This window comes from Microcaecilia unicolor, chromosome 1 (assembly GCF_901765095.1).
Source record: "Microcaecilia unicolor chromosome 1, aMicUni1.1, whole genome shotgun sequence".
Taxonomy (NCBI): domain Eukaryota; kingdom Metazoa; phylum Chordata; class Amphibia; order Gymnophiona; family Siphonopidae; genus Microcaecilia; species Microcaecilia unicolor.
In genome coordinates this window covers 78144197-78167575 of record NC_044031.1, presented here as the reverse complement: position 1 = coordinate 78167575, position 23379 = coordinate 78144197, and the positions used below count along the sequence as shown (strand labels likewise).

The following is a 23379-nucleotide window of genomic DNA, read 5'->3' as shown; positions in this document are numbered from 1 at the left end:
GATCAAATCTGATGGGACAGAATGTTCTTGAAGGGAACCCAGTATGCAACAGAAAGTATGTGTTCAGTGACAAGGAGGGGAATGACAGTCACATTTCTTTCAATTATGGAGGAGCTACACTGCGGTATTTTGGACTAACTGGAGACAAGTTATCCGATAAGCGGGCAAACCTACAAGGAAGGAATTACAGTAGTTGAGTTTAGACAGTATAAGGGCATTAAGAAGGATGCCAAGTGAGCCAATTTTCAGGAGAGGACAAAGATCTGAGACAACGAAGCGTTAAAAAAAAGAAGCAGAAGGCAACCTAGAGATATGGGAGTGGAAAGAAAGAGTATCATTCAGGATAACTCTCAAAATCTTCGTAGAGGACACATAAGGGAGAGAAGCATCATGAATTGTAAAGCAAAGAGGGCTAGCTACAGGAGAACAGGGCAGAAAATTAATCGTCACCGATTTGGTTGGGCTAAGTTTCAAATGGTTAGCAGCCAGCCAGGTGGCGACAGAGTCTAATTTCTCAGAGCTGAGCATGAAATCAGAAATATTTTCAATAGCACATATATTCTATGCATGTATTTTATACAATGTAAAAGCACATTGCAATTCTGTCCCTGGGAATCCATAAGCACCGTCCTTCTAAACTATTTTATTGTATTTACTCCCACGATTTCATCTAGGTCTGGACTGTCTGAAGATATAATCGCAATTTACTAAAAGTAGTTGTAACTGAAATCACTTATAGGCACCAAAAATCATCCAAACAAGTTCAAATATGAACATTCAAACAATTCACCAACCAACATAGTGGTAGCAAGATGATGTTAAATAATACAGTGGACAAACATGACTCCTGTGGAACACGTCGTCGTCATATTCACATATCTCTAGATTTGTCCTCATTTTGGTACAGAGAAAACTGCCCATTTTCTAAAAAAGAAGAAAACCGTCCCAAAACAGAGCCATTGATCCCAATAGATTCAAACTGATTAGAAAGTTATGATCTATTGAATCAAAGGCTGCAGACACGTCTAACGAAACCAAGAAAAAACGCTGCCCTCTGTCAAATCCAGATCTAATAACATCAAATAAGGATAGCAACAAAGTCTCAGTATCATGGCATGATCTGAATCTAAATTACTACTTACTACTACTACTTAATATTTCTAAAGCACTACCAGGGTTACGCAGTGCTGTACAATTTCAAATGAGGAAGGACAGTCCCTGCTCAAAAGAGCTTACAATCTAAAGGACAAGTATGCAGTCAATCAAATGGGGCAGTGTGGGTTTCCTGAATACAGGTAAGTGGTTATGTGCCAAAAGCTAAAGAGGTGGGCTTTGAGTAAGGATTTGAAGATGGGCAGGGAGGGCATATGAGCTCGGGAAGTTTATTCCAAGCATAGGGTGAGGCGAGGCAGAAGGGGCGGAGTCTGGAGTTGGCGGTGGTGGAGAAGGGTACTGATAGGAGGGATTTGTCCTGTGAGCGGACAAATTGCTTATGATCCAAAAAATCAGTTAATTCATCATACCAACTATCTGCTCCCTCAACCCCTGCCCATCAATGATAGTGCAGCAGCCAAGTATGGGCCTCATAGAAGGCGCCACAAAAATTATGAACACCTCTCTTTCTAATGGGCAACTACCAACAGCATTAAAAAAGGCAGTGGTTCGCCTTTTGCTAAAGAAAAACAATCTTGACCAGGACAAACTTGAAAGTTACCTGCCAGTATCCAACATCCCACTTCTAGGGAAACTCATAGAACAGTCTGTGTTCAACTTAATGATTGGCTAGAAGAGAGAAACTGGCTAAATCCATATCAATCTGCAACGTAACTGACTATGTTGGCATAGCCTTGGACAGCATAATGCAGGCTACTATCAACAATTGTTGGAAAAAATCTTGGTCTGACAGTACAACAAATGCAACCTACAGAAAAAGGCATGAGCTAGATCCAAATAAATATTCGATTGGATTATCAGAATATAGTCATGCTTTCAATATAAACTGCACGAAAATACAGACTATAAGCTATTCAGCAACTACTTACAGAGAAACAAAGCCGCATTTTTAGGTGGTGGTTCACAATAGGCAATAATACATGTTGCTGAAGGGCATCGGTCCATCTAGCTATTCATAAAGACAAGAACAGCTCCTTGTGACTCTGGGCAAGTCACTTAACCCTCCATTGCCCCAGGTACAAATAAGTACCTGTATATGTAAGCCGCATTCAGCCTGCCATGAGTGGGAAAGCGTGGGGTACAAATGTAACTAAAAAAAAAAAAAAAAGGAAGAAAAGAGGAGATGAGAGCTGGGAGCCACAGGAGTAGCCAACAGCATAGGTGCTGCCACCTGAAGACCTATACATTCACAGTGACTCTCTCCATATATAGTTCCTTATTGTTACCCAACTCCACATGTATCTTATACAATACTTACACAATCTTCAAGGGTCATTAGATTTAGGATCTATCAGATAATCATGTCACCACCATTTTGGCTATAATTGTGAGCCAAGCACTTTCTTATGATGGGCATGTATTCGTTATTCGATTCATATTTTTAATATTTTTTTTTAAACCTTCATTCATCCATTAACTTGACTCAATATAATAGTCAAAATTGCACTTAGCTTAAAACTAACTATTTTCTTCTTGTTTTCTATATTTTCTTTTCAGGAAAATTGATCATCTCGGAGACATCTAATCTCTTTTTAAGCTAAGTGCAATTTTGCAATTTTGACTATTATTATTTAAGTGTCCACTTTCCAACTTATCTACATCTTTCTGTTAGTAATAGAAACTAGTTAGCTATAATTCACCATTTAACAAAATCAGATTAAAAACTGTAGAAAAATCAAATTCTTACCATCCAGCGTGGATTGCAAAGGCCCTATCCTTCCCATTCTTCGAACTCGCCACATGTGTCGTGCAGATGGAACATAGAGCTGTGTAACCTACAGAAAATGGTTAGAAACCATTTTTTTGAAAATAACTGCAACAGAAATAGAACTTCAATCCTTAAATGTTAATGAATTGCAAATTTAGATGTTTATTTCCAGTTAATTGGGGGTTCTTTTACAGTACCAAAAAGAAATCTGTGTTTATCTGTTCTGCAGCACATGTACTATTGCTAGCCAACTTTTTGGGATGAATTAAATACATACTTTTCTGCAGCTGAGGAGCCAGTGTATAAAAGGTACAAAACCAGAGTGGAAAATTCAAGAAAAGCAAATGAAATTATTAGGTAAGCTGTGGTAAGTATTAGCACGTGCTTACCATAATTTAAAAGTGGTTACTACGGGATGTGCTCAGATGTCCTGTGGTAAGTTCCCATTTGGTACATGCTACCCGCATGCTAAGAATATATATCTATATATATATATATATTTTTTTGTTGTTGTTGTTGCAGAGGGAGCGTGTCTGGGGCAGAGAGTAGGCGTTTTTGCACTATCAGTGCATCCACATTTCTGCATGCTGTTCAGCAAAGGATTACTGTGAGGACCCTTACCACCTACAAAATATGTGTCGGTAAGTGCTACCGTAGTAATATTATTCATTTATTTATTTAGCTAGACATTTATACCCAATGTTATCTCGAACATACTCGAGTTTAATGTGGCTAACTGTAAATAAACAACAGACAAGGTTTACAAAGCGATAAACAAAATACCAAATATAGACCATTGATGGCCAGTTGCAATCTAATGGCGATATTAGTGTTTGGCCATTAAAAGAAAAACCAAAAACCAAAGGAGAATCGGCCATTTTACTGCTGCCATAAAAATGGTCTTAGCGGGCGGAAAAAACCCACGAAAGGGTGTGCTAAGGTCACTTTCTACTGCAGCTTAGTAAAAGGACTTCTTAGTAATGGTTCTACCTAAACATATCAGCAGTTACAGTATTTGCAGAGGTCTTAATAAAAACAGTATGAATGTATTGTATTTAAGTCTGGTTAAGACTGCTCAGATGAGAGCAAATAATTTATGCTTCTTGAATTATCCAGTACCATATTTCCTACCACCAGATATTTTACTTCGCAAGTATTTTAGAGAAGTTTTGGTGTTGTCTAAAGTTGACAGCATACTTGTTTCTAAGCATTACTACCTTCCCAAACAGGTTAAGATATATGAAACTAAGGGTGGCCTGGATGTGCTGTCATCTGAAAATTATTTCACAGATTTTATTAGAGACATTTTAAGATGAATTTTCACATCGGCCCACTCTTTCTGTTTCTCTTCTGTCTGAACAGGACACATTACTGGTTTTGAAGTGTTTATTTAAAATTTCCTTAAGTGTGTAGTGAACCACAACAGGAACAAGTTAGTATTCTTTGATCCTGTTCAATTGGAAAAACTGTTTGTATCTAAAGAGGTATCTACTATTACTACTTAACATTTCTAAAGCGCTACTAGGGTTACGCAGCGCTGTACAATTAAACAAAGAAGGACAGTCCCTGCTCAAAAGAGCTTACAGTCTAAAGGACACAAAATACAGTCAGTCAAACTGGGGCAGTCTAGATTTCCTGAATGGAGGTATCATGGTTAGGTGCCGAAGGCGACATTGAAGAAGTGGGCTTTGAGCAAGGATTTGAAGATGGGCAGGGAGGGGGCTTGGCGTATGGGCTCAGGGAGTTTATTCCAAGCATAGAGTGAGGCGAGGCAGAAAGGGTGGAGCCTGGAGTTGGCGGAGAAGGGCGCTGAGAGGAGGGATTTGTCCTGTGAGCGGAGGTTGCGGGTAGGAGTATAAGGGGAGATGAGGGTAGAGAGGTATTGAGGGGCTGCAGATCGAGTGCATTTGTAGGTTAGTAGGAGAAGCTTGAACTGTATGCGGTACCTGATCGGGAGCCAGTGAAGTGACTTGAGGAGAGGGGTGATATGAGCATATCGGTCAAGGTGGAAGATAAGACGCGCAGCAGAGTTCTGAACAGATTGAAGGGGGGATAGATGGCTAAGCGGGAGGCCAGTGAGGAGTAGGTTGCAGTAGTCAAGGTGAGAGGTAATGAGAGAGTGGATGAGAGTTCAGGTGGTGTGCTCAGAGAGGAAGGGGCAAATTTTGCTGATGTTATAGAGAAAGAAGCGACAGGTCTTGGCGCGGAGAAGGAGAGAGAGAGGGGTCGAAGATGACTCCGAGGTTGCGGGCAGATGAGACGGGGAGGATGAGGGTATTGTCAACTGAAATAGAGAGTGGAGGGAGAGGAGAGGTGGGTTTGGGTGGAAAGACAATGAGCTCCGTCTTGGCCATATTCAGTTTCAGGTGGCGGTTGGACATCCAGGCAGCAATGTCGGATAAGCAGGCCGATATTTTGGCCTGGGTTTCCGCAGTCTAAGATATGACTTGTAGGTGTTGGGTTAGACTACTGTTTGGGGGATTCTGAATAAAATATAAGGTCATATTTGTGAAGAAGTTTTGTTTACTTATTAGTTTTCTTTTTCCTCCTCATGATGTGGACTAGTTGCATGATTCATGTTTATGACATTTTTTTCCTGTTGTTTTCCTGTACATTAATTCAGATTCGGTGTATTTGATATAATGCCAATCAAAAAAAGACGTCTAAGGGGCCCTTTTTCTAAAACTTAAGCTAACAGGCATTAGAGGGTCTTTTACTAAGGCGCACTCACGTTTTTGGCACGCGCTAAAATTGGCCACGCGCTAAACGTTACAGACGCCAATGCATTCCTATGGGCGTCTCTAACATTTAGCGCCCCCCCCCCCCCCAATTTTAGCGTGTGCCAAAAACATGAACGCGCCTTAATAAAAGACCCTCTTACCGTGTGTTAAGTGCCATGTGTCCCACATAAAATAAGATGTGCAGCATTTAGTGCACACTAATGTCTGTTAGCATGTGCTAAGTTTTAGTAAAGGGCCCCTAATTGATTTAGAATGGGATAAACATAAAAACAATAGTCATACAAAAAAAACCCACCTCTCACACACAAATTACATGCGTAACACAGAAGAAAAGGAGAGCAACAAAAGGAATGGATACAACTGGTATAAAGGGTAAATGTGGAAGTGGATAGAACAAATGGAGAATCAGACCCTGGGCTTATCACCAGTCTTGTATCATCGAAGTTGAATCAAAGTTGTCTGGCCGAGTGAGAAGTCCTGGGAAAAATGAGTCTTAAGAGATTTAAACTTTCCAAAAGAAAGTTCATTCCTAATGTAAGGAAGATGATTCCAAAGGGTTGGTGCTATAATGGAGAAACGAGAGAAGGTGTGTGACCTCTGCAATAACACACATGCAGCAGAGACAGATGTTGCACTGATGTGCGAGAACAGTTGATACCGGACTCTGTGACCCCTGACAAAGGCAAAGCCGAAACTTGGCCAAGTTGGGTCCCCCTCCAATAAAAATTACTTTGTTGAACTCTCGTCTGTTCTTCATTCCCTGTTTCTCCAATTAAGTATTTTAATTGTTACTTTCAAATTCCTTTTGTTTTTCATATTTTTTTGGCCCTTCGTTTTCTTTCATTTTCGCGTCTGCTAGGCCTGTTTTAGGCCAGAGCACTGACCTCAGTTTGGTTTCTGCCCCTTTCTCGGTTCAAAATTGAGGTGCTTAATTTGGCCACAATTCTTTTTTCGATGTCTCAGAAGACCCACAGTGGCTTCAAGAGGTGCGCCCAATGTAATCGGGTGATTTTGGTAATGGACCCGCACTCATGGTGCATCGGGTGCCTTGGGCAGGCCTAACCATAAGTCTAACTCTTGTTCTCTGTTTTACAAAAAATGCAGTTGAGGACAACAGAGGGCATGGCAAGCCTAATAGGAGAAACGTTTTGGCTCCTTGAAGACCGGTGAATCGACACTAGCACCAGAAGCATTGAACTTGATGGTTGTGAAAGCTTCTATATCCACTGGGAGTGCACTGGCATCGAGAAGGTCTCCAGCTGTCTTGACATCAGGCGCCAAGAGTTGGCCTCGGGACTGGTCTGCATCGGACCTGACACCAAGGGCACATAATGATTTGAAATCACCCTCATAGGCACTGAAGGACCGCGATGCTTAGCATTGGGGGAAGCCAAAGAACTGGTCCTCTTCGATGCATGATGCCAGGAGCACTGGGACATCAGCATCCCAGATACCTGGGATGTGCCAGCACCAAGAGGAGCGCTCCCCCTCTTTGGAAGGTGCCAGTGCATGAGCCTGATAGGAGTCAGGTCTCAGCTTCCTGTTTGACACCGGTCATTTCCCAGGCTGCCACTTTACTGGCTTACATAAGAACATAAGAGCAGCCATACTGGGTCAGACCAATGGTCCATCTAGCCCAGTATCCTGTTTTCCGAACAGTGGCAAAGCTAGGTCACAAGTACCTGGCAGAAACCCAAATCGTGGCAACACACCATACTACAAATCCCAAGGCAAGCAGTTGCTTCCCACGTCTGTCTCAATAGCAGACTATGGACTTTTCCTCCAGGAATTTGTCCAAACCTTTTTTAAACCTAGATACGCTAACCGCTGTAACCACATCCTCCGGCAATGAGTTCCACCAGCCTTTGCCTTTACTTATGACAAGGGTAGGCTAATTCTAAAGCACCATGTCAAAGCTCATAATGTAAGAGCCATGGCTACGTCGTAGCCCACTTGAGGTCAGCCTTAATAGAGGAGATTTGCAAAGCTGCAACGTTGTCATCGGTTCACACAATCACATCTCACTGCTGCCTTGAGCAGGACACCTGATGTGACAGTTGGTTCAAGTCAGGCAGTCATGCAGAATTTGTTCAGCATCTAGAATTCAACTCCATCCCCCTAGGACAAATTTTGTTCTGTTCCAGGCTGCACTTCCACAACTAGTACACAAATTACAAATTGTTTCATGTTGATTGAGTACAGGCCTCTGTGTTTCGAGACTCTATTGTCCTAGCATTGTTGTTTTCAGTGAGCCTTGTAGCTAGGGATTCCCACATGTGAGAATACTACTGCCTGTTTGTCCTCGGAGAAAGCAAAGTTACTCACCTGTAGCAGGTGTTCTCTGAGGACAGTAGGCCAAGTATTCTCACATACCCTCCCACCTCCCCTTGGAGTTGCATTCTTTAGATTTCCACTGACAGAGGAACCCAAGCTCGCACGTTGGGCAGTAAGGTCTCAGAGCATGGGAGTGGAACGAAGCTAGAAATTTCTACAACTTGCTAGATAGCATCTGCACTGGGCTCTGTTGGATGACCGCCCACATGTTGAGAATACTTGGCCTGCTGTCCTTGAACACCTGCTACAGGTGAGTAACTTTGTTTTTTCACTCAGCTTAAAGTTAAATTCTGGAACTCATTGCCAGAACAAGTGTTATAGGGACAAGGGAAAATGGGTCTTGATATACTGCCTTTCTGAGGTTTTTGCAACTACACTGAAAGCAGTTTACATATATTCAGGTACTTATTTTGTACTTATATTTAGGTACTTATTAAAGGCAGTTAATGTAGCTCGGTGAAGAATTGAGAATTTATTTAGGTAGTTGTTGAGCTGCTTGGTAACCATGCCTTCCATTAGTTTGGTTATCAGCAGGATGGATGCTACTGGGTCACTTGTACTTTTCTTTGCATCTTTAGGTATAGGGGTAAGTAAAATATTTCCTTTGTACTTTGGGAAGAGTCCATTCTGTAACATATAGTTCAGATGCATAGTGAGATCTGATATGAATTGTTGAAGGGCGAGTTTTATATGGTTATTAGGGCATATGTCTAGTTTGCAGTGGGACCTGGCAAATCTTCCGAGCGTCTGGGAGATGATATCATCCGAGAGTGTGTCGGTCCATGTTCGGTCAGCTGGGAGTTCACCGGGGATTGGGTCTAGACAGTCAAGGAGTTTTACGTAGTCGATGGAGTTGGTAGGTATCATGAGTCATAACTCTACAATTTTTTCTTTGAAATATTTCGCAAGGTTATCTGCTGATGGGATATCCATGCTGTTAGATGTAACCGGTGTAGTATTTAATAATTTGTTGACAAGCTGGAAAAGTTTATGTGTATCCTTGTAGTCTGGTCCAATTTTAGTTTTGTAATATGATCTTTTAGTTTGTCTGATGGTGTATTTGTATTTTCTTTGTAGTTGCTTCAAGGCGTTGAGTACGGTGTTGTCTTTCCTTTTATTCCATGCTTGTTCTAATCTTCTAACTTGTGTTTTTAGTTTTTTCAGTTCTTCACTGAACCAAGGTACAGCGTTCTGTCTATGTGAGGTTCTGGTTTGAAGTGGTGCTATGTTGTCTAATATGCTTCTGCATCTGTTTTCCCATTCTTGAATAAATTGGTATGAATCCGTTAAAGCTGTCCCCATTCATTACTGTAGAACTGTTGCCAGAATATTAATGGATCTATTTTACCTCTCGTGGTATAAGTTAATCATTCTTGTTTGTGGTGTAGATTATTTATACGCCATTGAAGGGACAGGTTTGCTTTGTAGTGGTCGGACCATGGTGTAGCTGTCCACTTTATATCTGTTGGCACAAGATTTAGGTCTGAGGAGAATTTGTATGTAATGATGTCTAGTGTGTGTCCTTTAGTGTGAGTTGACTGCATATTTGGCCAGTGAAGGTTCCACAATTGGAAGAAATCCTTGCGTTCACATATGTTTCGGGAGTTAGGATCTTCAAGATGAAGGTTGATATCCCCTACTATAAGAAGGTTGGAGGTAGAAACACATGTGTTCGATATAAAGTCCATAAAGTGTGTTTGACAATCCTGCCAGTTGCCTGGTGGTCTATAAAAGAGGACTACATTTAGGTGGTCATGCAGGGTTAGATGACTGATTCTAACTGAGGCAATTTCAAGTTGGGGAAGTATGGATTCGGCTGTAGTTGTAATGGTGAGGTGTGATCTATAGATTATAGATCTCCCTCCCAGGGCCGCCGAGAGACTGGGCCAGACCTGGGACAAGGCCGCCCCCAGGCCCCCCCCCCACCCGAGGTCGCTGGGCCGGGCCCTCTCTCCACCCCTGGGCCCTCTGAAGTAACCTTTAAGCGCCTCGCCTCCCTCACCTTCGATGCAAGCAGCGGCAGACCTCTCCTTCCTTCCGTGCCCTACCCTCGCGGACGTTACATCAGGCGAGGGCAGGACACAGAAGGAAGGAGAGGTCTGCCGCTGCTTGCTGCGAAGGTGAGGGAGGCGCTTAAAGTTTAGTTTTGGGAGCCACGGCCGGCCGGCGCCGGGCCACCTGTGGAGGCCCGGGCCCCGGGGACTTTTGTCCCCCCTGTCCCCCCCCCCCCCCTCTCAGCGGCCCTGCTCCCTCCTCCTCTTTTCCCATTCCTTGTCCAGTGGGTAATTCTGTAACCTGGAGGGCATAGATCTAAAATTATGGGGTCTTTAAGGTCATGAATCCAGGTTTCGCTTATGAATAAAAGATCTAGATTGTCTGTTGTGATCCAGTCTGTTATTGTCGTTGTTTTGTTAACTACTGATCTGGCATTTATATAACCCAGTTGGATCACTTGGTGGGGTTCGGTTGGGGACGAAGATGTATTAATTTTTATTGTCTATCCTCTTGATATCTGGGTTTGTTGTGTCCTTTCTTATCTTTCTGTTGATTGTGCCCATGTGTAGTAGGTTTTCCTTTTATCTGGTTGTTATTCTTTTGAACAGGTGTATTGTTTTTGGGTTGTCTGTAGGGTTTGTGTAATGTGGGTAAGTTATTGTCTATGAGAGGGGTTGTCAATGCGTGGTAGATTAGGGGGAGAAAAAAGATTATTAAGAGCAATTTGTTAATATTCATGTTAGCATTGATTCTATGTTAGAATAGGAGCTGAAGGAATCAGTGGTTGATTTACCGTCAGTAGTGCAGTCCGATGTAGTGCAGCATGGTGCAGTAGTAAATGAAAGTTTATAGTCATTAGTGAGATTCAGTGTAATGCAGTATGGTGCAATGGAAGGGGTTACAGGTCAGAAGTCGGCAATACAGGTAAGTATTACAGTTCAGTAAATTGCAATAGGATGCAGACACAGCATTTAGAGGTCTAAAGTCAGCAAGTCTAAAGACAGCAAGTTTAAAGTTGGCGGTATCCTGAGCGGCTGTGAGTTGTTTTAGACCTGGTCGTATTTGAGGAGGTCTTGATTTTGAAAGTCAGTTTCTGGGTGGTCTATTTCAATATAAATCTATATGCTGAGCCATAAAAAACAAAAGAATAAGTTTATGAAGCATTTTTACCCTACAAAATTCTCTAAGTTTTAACGGTCCTCAGCTGGAATGTCCTTAGCTCACGTTCCTCACCTGTCTCGGTGGTCTCATCGGCTATGGTTCCTCTTCGCCAGGGGACGGTGGGTTGGTGAGTAAGAGATGAGCCGACGCTTCCTCTCGAGGTTCCGCTGCCGCTGTGTTCTTTATCCCGCCCACGAGGTTGCGATGTCTGGCTTTCGTTCTTCGTTGCAGGCTACCGGTGGAGGTGCAGTCAGACCATCGACCTCTTCCCATCTCGGCTGCCACGACGGTCTCGGCTCACCTCGCTCTTCACCTCCAAGCGAGGGCTGTGGTGTCTCGTGGTCCGTCTTACAGTATTTATTTGACCAAGTCTATCTCAATAATGGCTTATGGACTTTTCCTTCAGGAAACATTTATCCAAACTTTTTAAAACCCTGCTAAGCTAACTGCTTTTACCACATTATCTGGCAACGAATTCCAGAGTTTAGTTGCACATTGAGTGAAGAAATATTTTCTCCAGTTTGTTTTAAATTTACTACTTAGTAGTTTCATTGCATACCTCCTAGTCTTTGTATTTTTGGAAAGAGTAAACAAGCAAGTTGCATCTACCTGTCCACTTCACTCAGAATTTTATAGATCTCTATTACATCTCCTCTCAGCCATCTCTTCTTCAAGCTGAAGAGCCCTAGCCGCTTTAGCCTTTCCTCATAGGGAAGTCATCCCACCTCCTTTATCATTTGTCGCCCTTCTCTGTGCCGTTTCTAATTTGTCAACTATACTAGGTATTTTACATAGGCAAAATAATTTTGTTTTAAGATTTTTTTTTTAAAGACTTTCCCCCCCCAATTTGGGGCTCTTATGTTTCAGACATTTGTTTTAATAAAAATTTTACAACTTTTTAATGCCCACAACTCAATTTAATTCATAGGTTAATGTGTGTGAAAACAATCTTGCATGCACTAAATTTTTAAAGGAATGTTAACTGCACATTCCTTCCGTATACACTATTGAACAAGATTTTACGTAAGACAAATGTTAAAGGTACAATTTTCAAACAGCTAGTGTGCTTCTCAAGTACAAAAATGCTTTCAGTATGAATAACCTAATTTGTAAAGAAAAAAGTGCATGGGTACCTTTCCTTAGAAAATTAGCAGAAACTGCTTACACAAATGCCTCTACACACATTGTATCTTCTCTTTTGTGTTGGCAACCAAGTTGGGGGGGGGGGGGGGGGGTTGGTTTCTAATAGTGTGTTTACTTTGGCAATGTCAAACATGTGCTATTTTCTTCTCTCAACCTAAACATGTCTGGAAACGTCTCCTTGAGGACTGGCTACTAGTATGCAAACCATGCATGCCTCCATCTACTTTTATATAAGCTGAAGATGACAATTTTCAGCCAAGCAATTTTACTCTCATAAAAGACATATATACAGTAAATTACTACCTTATCAGCTTTGATATTTTCTTGTTCTGAAAGCCAATGGTTTACTGGACAAAAATTTCTTCTTGTGTCTCGCGATTTCAACATTTTCACTAAGTTGGTAATAACCTACATAAAAGAAAAAGGTACATTAATAATATGATATAATCCATATAAACTTGTAGAAAAGAAAACCGATCTACATTAAGTCTACAGTTGCAGAAAATCTCTCTCATGTCTGTATGTGGCCCTCAAGAATAGAACCTGGCTGACTTACACAATACTTAGTTCCTTTTAACAGACTTTTTGGTCTCAATACCAAAAATTGTGTGTGGTGTAAAACACAGCACATTACTCTGTTAACACCATTCCTAGAGTAAAACATGGTGATGGCAGCATTATGGGGTGGGGATGCTTTAATGCATTGTGAACTATATGTTTTACACAGCAGCACATATAAATAATTTGCACCGCCAACATTCTGAAGCTGACTCTGTGTGAAGCCCTGTAGTGTTCTTAGGCTCTCACCACCACTCATAGAGCCGCCCTCAGCCTCACCCCCCACACACATAAATCGCACCTCCAACGTTCTGAAGATGCCTCCGTCCCAGTGAAGCCCTGTAGTGTTCGTAGCCTCTCAGTACCAGTCATAGAGCCGACCTGAGCCCCGCACCCCGCATAGTACGTCACTCGCTGCACAGCCCTGCTTCACTCCACACAGCCACTCACAGCACCCCTCAGTACTGACCAACCCGATGCCAGCAGCACGAGGCCCCACCCCTGCCGGCTGCGCCGCAACACCACCCCCCCCCCCCCCCCCAGGTCGCCTTGGTCTTTATCTCCACCACCTCCATTGGAAGGTTGTACCACTCATTCACCACCCTTTCTGTAAAATAGTACTTCCATAGAATACTCCTGAATCTATCACCTTTCTATCTATCTACCTATCATTTCTATAGCACTACAAGGCATACGCAGCGCTGTACACCATACACAGAAGACATAAGTAATGCCACACTGGGAAAAGACCAAGGGTCCATTGAGCCCAACATCCTGTCCACGACAGCGGCCAATCCAGGCCAAGGGCACCTGGCAAGCTTCCCAAACGTACAAACATTCTATACATGTTATTCCTGGAATTGTGAATTTTTCCCAAGTCCATTTAGTAGCGGTTTATGGACATGTACTTTAGGAAACCGTCCAACCCCTTTTTAAACTCTGCCAAGCTAACCGCCTTCACCACGTTCTCCGGCAACGAATTCCAGAGTTTAATTACGCGTTGGGTGAAGAAACATTTTCTCCGATTTGTTTTCAATTTACTACACTGTAGTTTCATCGCATGCCCCCTAGTCCTAGTATATTTGGAAAGCGTGAACAGACGCTTCACAGCCACCTGTTCCACTCCACTCATTATTTTATATACCTCTATCATAACTCCCCTCAGCTGTCTCTTCTCCAAGCTGAAAAGCCCTAGCCTCCTTAGTCTTTCTTCATAGGGAAGTCGTCCCATCCCCGCTATCATTTTAGTCGCTCTTCGCTGCACCTTTTCCAATTCCACTATATCTTTCTTGAGATGCGGCGACCAGAATTGAACACAATACTCAAGGTGCGGTCGCACCATGGAGCGATATAATGGCATTATAACATCTTCACACCTGTTTTCCATACCTTTCCTAATAATACCCAACATTCTATTCGCTTTCCGAGCCGCAGCAGCACACTGAGCAGAAGGTTTCAGTGTATTATCGACGACGACTACACCCAGATCCCTTTCTTGGTCCGTAACTCTTAACGTGGAACCTTGCATGAAGTAGCTATAATTCGGGTTCTTTTTCCCCACATGCATCACCTTGCACTTGCTCACATTAAACGTCATCTGCCATCTAGCCGCTCAAAGTGCTTACAATCTAGATAAGACAGGTAAACAAACAGAACAATTAAGGATAAGGGAATAAGAGGTGAGGATAAAGGACAGGGTGAGTTAGGAGTCAAAAGCAGTGGTAAAGAGGTGGGTTTTGAGTTTGGACTTGAAAACGCTAAAGACGAGGCTAGACAACCAGGCTCGGGCAGACTATTCCAGGCGTGAGGTGCAGCGAGATAAAAGGAACGGAGTCTTGAATTAGCAGTAGAGGAGAAAGGGACGGATAAGAGATTTATCTACAGAACGGAGTACTCGAGGGGGAACGTAGGGGGAGACAAGAGTGGAGAGGTACTGGGGAGCGGCAGAGTGAATGCAATTATAGGTCAATAGGAGAAGTTTGAATTGAATACGGAAACTGAGAGGGAGCCAGTGAAATGGCTTAAGGAGAGGGATAACGTGGGCATAGCGACTTTGGCGGAAAATGAGTCGCGCAGCAGAGTTTTGGATCGATTGAAGAGGAGAGAGATGGCTAAGAGGGAGTCCGGTGAGGAGTAGGTTACAATAATCATGACAAGAGGTGATAAGAGTGTAGATAAGGGTTTTGGTAGAGTGTTCAGAGATGAAGGGACGGATTTTGCTAATGTTATAGAGAAAGAAACGACAGGTTTTGGCAATCTGTTGAATGTGAGCAGAAAAGGAGAGAGAGGAGTCAAAGAGGACCCTAAGGTTACGAGCTGATGAGACAGGGAGAATGAGAGTGCCATGCCCCCTCATTCCAGAGCTTTCTTAAGTTGAAAGACTCACCTCCTGTGCATTTAAGCCACAGAGCAGTGGAATAGCTACAGGAGGCCTTGGGGCCTGGACCCCCCAATTTGGATTCAGGCCCCCCAAGGTCTGCTGGTTTGGCTGGTGAGGGGTAACGAAGCCCTACCAACCATAGGCGTCCCATATGGGAGGCTTAGCTTCTTCAACCCCCTCTCTCTCCCCCCTACCCACCCATTGCCATGCAGGACCTTTCCTTTCTCTTGAAGCTACCTCCATTGGGTGGCCATATTAAAGTTACAGTAAAGAGACATGCAGGAGCAACTTCCTCTGGCGGCTCCACCCCCTCAGAGAGGAAGTTGATATTTGAGGGGGTGGAGCCACCAGATGAAGAAGCAGCAGTCCCATGCATCTTTGATATAACTTAAGTACAGCCATCCAAAGGAGGCAGCACCAAGAGAAAGAAAAGATGCTGTATGGTGGTGAGAGGGTAAAAGATAGACAAAGGGATGAGGGAAGTAAAAGGGAAAATAAATGAGGGAAGGAACATTGGATTAGAGAGAGCGAGAGTCAAGATAGGAACAATACTTGATTGGAGAGAGAGAGAGGGAGAGAGAGAGAGAGAGAGAGAGAGAGAGGTGGACTGTCCTTTCCTGGTTCTCTTCCTACCTCTCCCTCCGCACCTTTAGTGTTCACTCTGGTGGATCCTCTTTTACTTCTATCCCTCTGCCTGTCGGCATACCTCAGGGTTCTGTTCTTGGTCCCCTCCTCTTTTCTATCTACACTTCTTCCCTTGGTTCATTAATCTCATCCCATGGCTTTTCCTACCATCTCTATGCTGATGACTCCCAAATCTACCTTTCTACCCCTGATATCTCACCTTGCATCCAAACCAAAGTTTCAGCGTGCTTGTCTGACACTGCTGTCTGGATGTCTCAACGCCACCTGAAATTAAATATGACCAAAACTGAGCTTCTCATTTTCCCCCCCAAACCCACCTCCCAGCTCCCCCCGTTTTCTATTTCTGTTGATGGCTCTCTCATTCTCCCTGTCTCCTCAGCTCGAAACCTTGGGGTCATCTTTGACTCTTCTCTCTCCTTCTCTGCTCATATCCAGCAGATTGCCAAGACCTGTCGTTTCTTTCTTTACAACATCTGTAAAATCCACCCCTTTCTTTCCGAGCACTCTACCAAAACCCTCATCCACACCCTTGTCACCTCTCGTTTAGACTACTGCAATCTGCTTCTTGCTGGCCTCCCACTTAGTCACCTCTCCAGTTGGTTCAAAACTCTGCTGCCCGTCTCCTCTTCCACCAGGGTCGCTTTACTCATACTACTCCTCTCCTCAAGACCCTTCACTGGCTCCCTATCTGTTTTCGCATCCTGTTCAAACTTCTTCTACTAACCTATAAATGTACTCACTCTGCTGCTCCCCAGTATCTCTCCACACTCGTCCTTCCCTACACCCCTTCCCGTGCACTCCGCTCCATGGATAAATCCTTCTTATCTGTTCCCTTCTCCACTACTGCCAACTCCAGACTTCGCGCCTTCTGTCTCGCTGCACCCTACGCCTGGAATAAACTTCCTGAGCCCCTATGTCTTGCCCCATCCTTGGCCACCTTTAAATCTAGACTGAAAGCCCACCTCTTTAACATTGCTTTTGACTCGTAACCACTTGTAACCACTCGCCTCCACCTACCCTCCTCTCTTCCTTCCTGTTCATATTAATTGATTTGATTACTTTATTTATTTTTTGTCTATTAGATTGTAAGCTCATTGAGCAGGGACTGTCTTTCTTCTATGTTTGTGCAGCGCTGCGTACGCCTTGTAGCGCTATAGAAATGCTAAATATTAGTAGTAGTAGACTGGTGAAAGAGATGGATGGGAGACACAGACATGGGGCAACACTGAATGAGGGAAGGAAAAGAGACAGGAAATGCTGGACTGGGGGGAAGAGACAGAATATGCAGGACTGGTGGGAAGACAGAGACAATTGCAATACTGCATAGGAAAGAAGGAGGGGGAGAGAGAAAGTCAATGCTGGGTAGGATGGAGAGAGAGAGATAGTAATTATGCATACGAAGGGAAGAGAGTTCGACAGCAGTAATGCTGTTGTGGGGAGAGAGACGGGACAATGATGTATGCCAGGGTCAGAGACAGACAGGTAGGGGCAATGCTGGATGGTGGGGGCGGAGAGGTACAAAGAGCCTGGATATCAGAGGGTGGCAGGTAAGCAGAGTTTAGATGGCAGTGGGGAGAGAAAAAAAGAGTTAATGAAAGCATTAACTTTCCCCTCTGGGGTATACCCTCTGGGATATAAAAGGAATGGGAATGAGGGGCTGGGGTGAAAGGAAAATATGGAAAACTGTAGGTGGACACAGTAAAAAGAGGGAGTATGAAGACTGGATAATAAGAATTAATTAAATCTGAGTGGATAGAGAGCAGAAACAAATGGAAGAAAACTGAAAGAAACAAATCACTGCTGCATGTAGTAGAGAAAGTAAAGAAAAGAAAACAGGACGACAAAAATGACAGATGGACAGGAGATCCTTGGAAACAGTTATAGAAAGCAGAAAGCAGAGACTGAGACTAGCACAATTAGAACAATTAAATGGGCAGACAACAAAGGTAACATACATTGTAACATAGCAGATGACGGCAGAAAAAGACCTGCACGGTCCATCCAGTCTGCCCAACAAGATAACTCATATGTGCTACTTTTTGTGTATACCTTACCTTGATTTGTATCAAGGTAGGAAAAAGAATTTTATTTTTAATATTAGGATTAAATGTGATAGCTATGTTAGTCCACTTTAAAGGTTGCTAAATAAAAAGGAAAAAAAACCCCAGAAAATAAGGTGATACCTTTCTGTTGGACTAACAATACATTTTTTTTCACTATTTAAGATATTGTCCTATTGTTGTATTATGTTAGTGCATTAAAAATTTTCTTGGCATAATTCCTGGAGTTTATTCAGTTTGCATATTACCATCAGTAACAGATGGGACAACTTCCCTATGAGGAAAGGCTAAAGCGGCTGGGGCTCTGCAGCTTGGAGAAAATACGGCTGAGGGGAGAAATGATAGAGGTCTATAAAATAATGAGTGGAGTGGAACGGGTAGATGTGAAGCATCTGTATACACTTTCCAAAAATACTAGGACAAGGGGGCATGCAATGAAGCTACAAACTAGTACATTTAAAACGAATCGGAGAAAAGTTTTCTTCACTCAACGTGCAATTCAACTCTGGAATTTTGTTGCCAGAAAATGTGATAAATGCTGTTAGCTTAGCAGAGTTTAAAAAAAGGTTTGGACGGCTTCCTAAAGGAAAAGTCCATAGATCATTATTAAATTGGACTTGGAGAAAATATTTCTGGGATAAGGAGCACAAAATGTCTTCTACTTTTCTTGGGATCTTGTCAGGTATTTGTGACCTGGATGGCCACTGTTGGAAACAGCATGCTGGGCTTGATGGACCTTTGGTCTGTCCCAGTATGGCAATACTTATGTACTAGGGGGAGACAGCTGGTGCAGCTGCACCAGAGCCACACAGTGAAGGACTTCTACCTTATGCTGTTCAAAAGTGCCCCATTGTCCCTTCACTGCTGACACAGGTGCTGTTCCCACTCCCCAGCCAAAGATTTTAACTTGCTCTGCTCTGCCTTGGCCTGCTCCATACCCCTCCAAAGCCGCGCCCTACTTTGTCCTCCCCAGATATCTGAGTCACCCATTACCCATGCGAGGAAGGCTTCTGCTGGCAGGGCTTGAAAACCCCAAGCAGCCCAGGTATGTGGGGTTGTAGCAAGGGCAGACATCGGGTGGGGAGATGGGACAAAATGTGCCTCCCCCCACTTTGTGCTCAGCACTCTCCCCCCCCCCCCCCGCACCCCCCTCCCAAAAAAAAATTGAGGTCTACCTATGCCCCTGCCAGAGGTATTTAAATGTCTCTGTCATATCCCCCCCCCCCCCACTGCCTTTCTTCCAAAGTATATATATTGAGATCTTTAAGCCTGTCCTTATAAGCTTTATGATAAAGACCACTGACCATTTTAGTTGCTTCCTTCTGGACTAACTCCAACCTGTTTTTACCTTCTTGCAGGCGTCATCTCCAGAATTGTACACAGTACTCTGAGGTCTCACAGAGACTTATACAAAGGTACAATCACCTCCTTTTACTTGCTGGCCATTCCTTTCCCTAGATACTCAAGCATCTTTCTGTCTTTTCTCATTGCCTTTTCTACCTCTTTGGCCATCTTAAAGTCATCAGATAAAATAAGCCCCAAGTTCCTCTCCTTTTGTGCACAGAAGGAACTTTCTGAGAAGTTCCACAAGAAGAGGACATTTCTCTGGTAAGTGAACACTATTTTCCTTTGTGCTTTGGGAATTTAAAGATTGGGGTTTAAAAGAAGAATTGCAGGCTAGTGATAGGCAAAATAAAAATATAAAAAGCAAATTTTATCAACTAATCTCCAGTCTTTTCCACTTAGTTTTGAAAACTTTGTACCACAGCATTAACAGATAGAATCTAGCAGGCACTGCAGGATCTAGTTTAGTATTAAGGGGGAATAAAAAGAGAGAGAGAGAGAGAGAAAAAAGCAAGCAGGACCTAGTTTAGTATTAAGGGGTGGGGGAAAGAGAGAGAGAGAGAGAGAGAGAGAGAGAGAAGCAAACATTATTAACTAGTTGCCATTGAGGCTTATTTTCAAAGGACTTAGACTTACAAAGGTTCCATAGTAACCTATGGAACTTTGTAAGTCTAAATGCTTTGAAAATGAGCCCCAGTGTATACAAACCCTTTCCCCATAGTTTTAAACTGAAATTTTCTCTAGAAATAGGCATTTTCTAATAGTTTTAAACTGAAACCTTTTCTAGAGGTAGAAACTAAACAGACAAAAACTCTTGTTCTAAAAGGCAGTTATTTTCTGTTCCTTGGCTGCTGGAGAGGTAGCACATCCAGCGACCTCAATTAAGTGTTAATTAAGGTGTGGGGAAGTAGAATACTTGCATAGGTTGCTGAGTCAGCTCCAAAGAGCCTGTTTAAAAAAGGCCCCTTAGATTCAAAACTATATAAACAGGAAAAGTCCCACTGAACTTTCTTTCTGAGAAGTTCAGAGAGAAGAGGACATTTCTCTGGTAAGTGAACACTATTTTCCTTTGTGCTTTGGGAACTTAAAGATTGGGGTTTAAAGGAGGAATTGTAGGTTAGTGATAGGCAAAATAAAAATATAAAAAGCAAATTTTATCAACTAATCTCCATAGTCTTTTCCACTTAGTTTTAAAAACTTTGTACCACAGCATTAACAGATAGACTCTAGCAGGTACTGCAGGCTCTAGTTCAGTCTTCCCACCCCAGGACAACTCTTCATTTATAGTCAGTTATTGTAATTAGGGTAACAAGCAAGGAGTGCTCTTATAGAGTTTTAAATACATTTCATTACCATCTAAGAAAGAAACACTAAATAAATCATACAATATACTATATAAACTGACACTTTTATATTAGGCTAATATCCTTAATACTGTAGCAAGTTTTAAATTATTGAAAAACTCAAAAACACTAAGATGGAGTCAGCAGTCCAGTAGTGAGAGGGGTGCTATCCAGTCTTTTGCATTGAGTGTCACATGTATGATTATCTCCCAGTTGGTGAGATGTCATATGTATGTGACCGATGCAAAGAGCTCCTAACTCTCAGAGAACATGTCCGTTCTCTTCAGGCTAGAGTAGCAGACTTGGTGGAGCTGAGGGAGACAGAGAGGTACATAGAGGAGACCTATAGGGATGCTGTAGAGAAGTCCCACCTCCAGTCTGGTAGCCTCTGTGCTACCTTAGAGGAGGGAGGTCTCCAAGAAGGACAGCATAACCCTGGTGAAGTAGGAAGTACTCCTGTAGCCAGGACCTACCCACCAGGGGATGTACTATCCTCTCACGCCGAGGATATGTCTCCAAGTGGTGCCCGGGAGGGAAAGGTTAGGACAGTTGTTGTAGTTGGTGATTCATTAGGCATATAGATAGCTGGGTGGCTGTTGGACGTGACGACTGCCTGGTGACTTGCCTGCCTGGTGCGAAGGTAGAGGACCTCACACGTCACCTAGATAGGATTTTAGATAGTGCTGGGGAGGAGCCGGCTGTCTTGGTACATGTAGGTACCAATGACATAGGAAAATGTGGGAGAGAGGTTCTGGAAGACAAATTTAGGCTTTTAGGTAGAAAGCTCAAATAGAGATCCTCTAGGGTAGCATTTTCTGAAATGGTACCCATTACACACGCAGGGCCCAAGAGACAGGCAGAGGGTTTTAGATTTGTTAGGAACTGGGCAACATTCTGGGGAAGAGAAAGCCTATTCCGAAAGGATGGGCTCCACCTTAACCAGGGTGGGACCAGGCTGCTGGCATTGGCATTTAAAAAGGAGACAGGGAATCAAGATGGCGGTCTGAGCGGATGTGTGGACACGACGCTCTTTAGACTATCAAGTGCTTTGGCGCGAAGGCTCCGTTTACTGTCTAACGATGGGGAAGCGGAAGGGGAAAACTGCGGCACCTACCTCCGCGGCTCCGCAGTCGACGCCATCTACCCGCCAGACAACACTTGAGAGTTTTGGCGTAGTTTCCCTGGGACAACAGAATTCCGCCTCGACCAGCTCTCCTCTTTCGGGAGCGGAGCGCAGCATAGAGGGAGTAACGTTAAGTTCTCCCTCATTTACAGCACCCCAGCAACCCGGCAGCGAGTTTTCCCCTCAGGGGCCAAGTAGAATGGAAGAGATTGTTCCTATCTCCGTGGAAGGAGGACCCAGGGGCATCTCAACTCCAGGAAGTCTAACACCGGAACAGGGGCTGAGTCAACCCCGTTCTTCTACTCCTGGAAGTTTGGTGCCGACGGCTGGAGGAGAAATTAAAAGACCTGCTGTAGTCACGATGGAGACCCTATGGGATGCCATACAGGGAGTGAGTACTATATTATCACAGATGAATATATCCATGAAAGGTGACATTTTGGAATTAAAACAAGGATATCAGAATTTGTCTGTAAAGTTTCAAGAGCAGAGTGGGAAAAAAATGTTAAGACTGAAGGCGAAGTGAAAAAATTGCAAAATATCACCTCAGAATTAATCAGAGACAGAGAGATTCAAGAAAGGAAAATTGAATATCTTGAAAATCATGGACGTAGGAATAATTTGAGACTCTTAAATTTTCCAAAATGTCCATTGATATCAGCAGTGAACATGCTTAAAAAATACTTCCGAGAAATATTGGAGATCCCAGTGGAGGGCTTTCCGCCCATAACGAGGGCCCAATATTTATCAGGGATAAAGAATTTCAAAGGTCAAACTGAAGATAAGCCTAATCTCAACTTAACAGAATTTCTTGAGAACTCTCTCAAAATTATAACTGAAAGAACAACGTTGATAGTTACTTTTGCTCTAGAACCAGATAAAAATAATATATTTCGCGCTTATTTTCGTCACTTGAAAGATCTTTTTCTTGGGGATAAGATCCAGGTTTTTCCGGATCAGGCGACCCTCAGGGGGAGGAATGCTGGCTTCGGCCTAACCCCTGGTAAGCCTTTCCTCAGCTGAGAGGTGCCCACCTCTACCACCGGCTGCCTTTCAGGTGCTGTGGAGGACTTGCAGCTCATCTGCATATCCTTATAGCCTTCTCCGGGGTGACACCCAGGTCCACCCCGATCCACTCAGGGCCTCCGCTCTAGGTGCGGGGCATTTTTCTCTTTGTATCTAATCTTTTTCCAGTTGCTAAAGTACCTTAATCGTTTATGGCTCCTATTCACATTCTCTTCCTAGCTCTGTCCCTTCCTAATCTTTTCCCTCACCCCCTACCTCTCTCCGCTACAGGAACTCACTTCCCATCCATTGACTTCATCACCTCACCTTCTCTCCTACCCTCTTCCTCCCTCTTGGCTTTTAATCTCCGTCTCTTTCTTCCCTCCTTTTTGCCTTCCCCATTCCACCTAAATACCTCTCGCCTTCGACGCCTTCGTGGCCACACCTCTCCTACTCTCCTCCGCTCTCTTTTACTCCTTCTCATACTCTCACAGCTGGTGACATCAATCTCAATCCTGGCCCTCCTCACCAACTATTATCCAAACTCTACAGATCTCACCGTGACCTCTCTAACCTCATCTCTATTCCTCTACTCCCCTCCTCTTCTCTGCCCTTCTCTTGCGCCCTATGGAATGCCCGCTCTATCTGTAACAAACTCCCCTATAT

General features: G+C 43.4%; 1 protein-coding gene across 5 annotated transcripts in view; it reads right to left on the bottom strand.

Annotated features, from left to right (window-relative positions):
• The window catches only part of UBE3C (ubiquitin protein ligase E3C), a 362832-nt gene that overhangs the window by 126714 nt on the left and 212739 nt on the right, over window positions 1–23379 (bottom strand). For all 5 annotated transcript variants that reach the window (XM_030198632.1, XM_030198645.1, XM_030198654.1 and 2 more), the window contains exons 15-16: window positions 12559–12663; window positions 2861–2948 (exon numbers count right to left, since the gene is read on the bottom strand). In XM_030198632.1, coding sequence (XP_030054492.1) covers window positions 2861–2948; window positions 12559–12663 — 193 coding nt within the window. The remainder of the gene's footprint in view (window positions 1–2860; window positions 2949–12558; window positions 12664–23379) is intronic.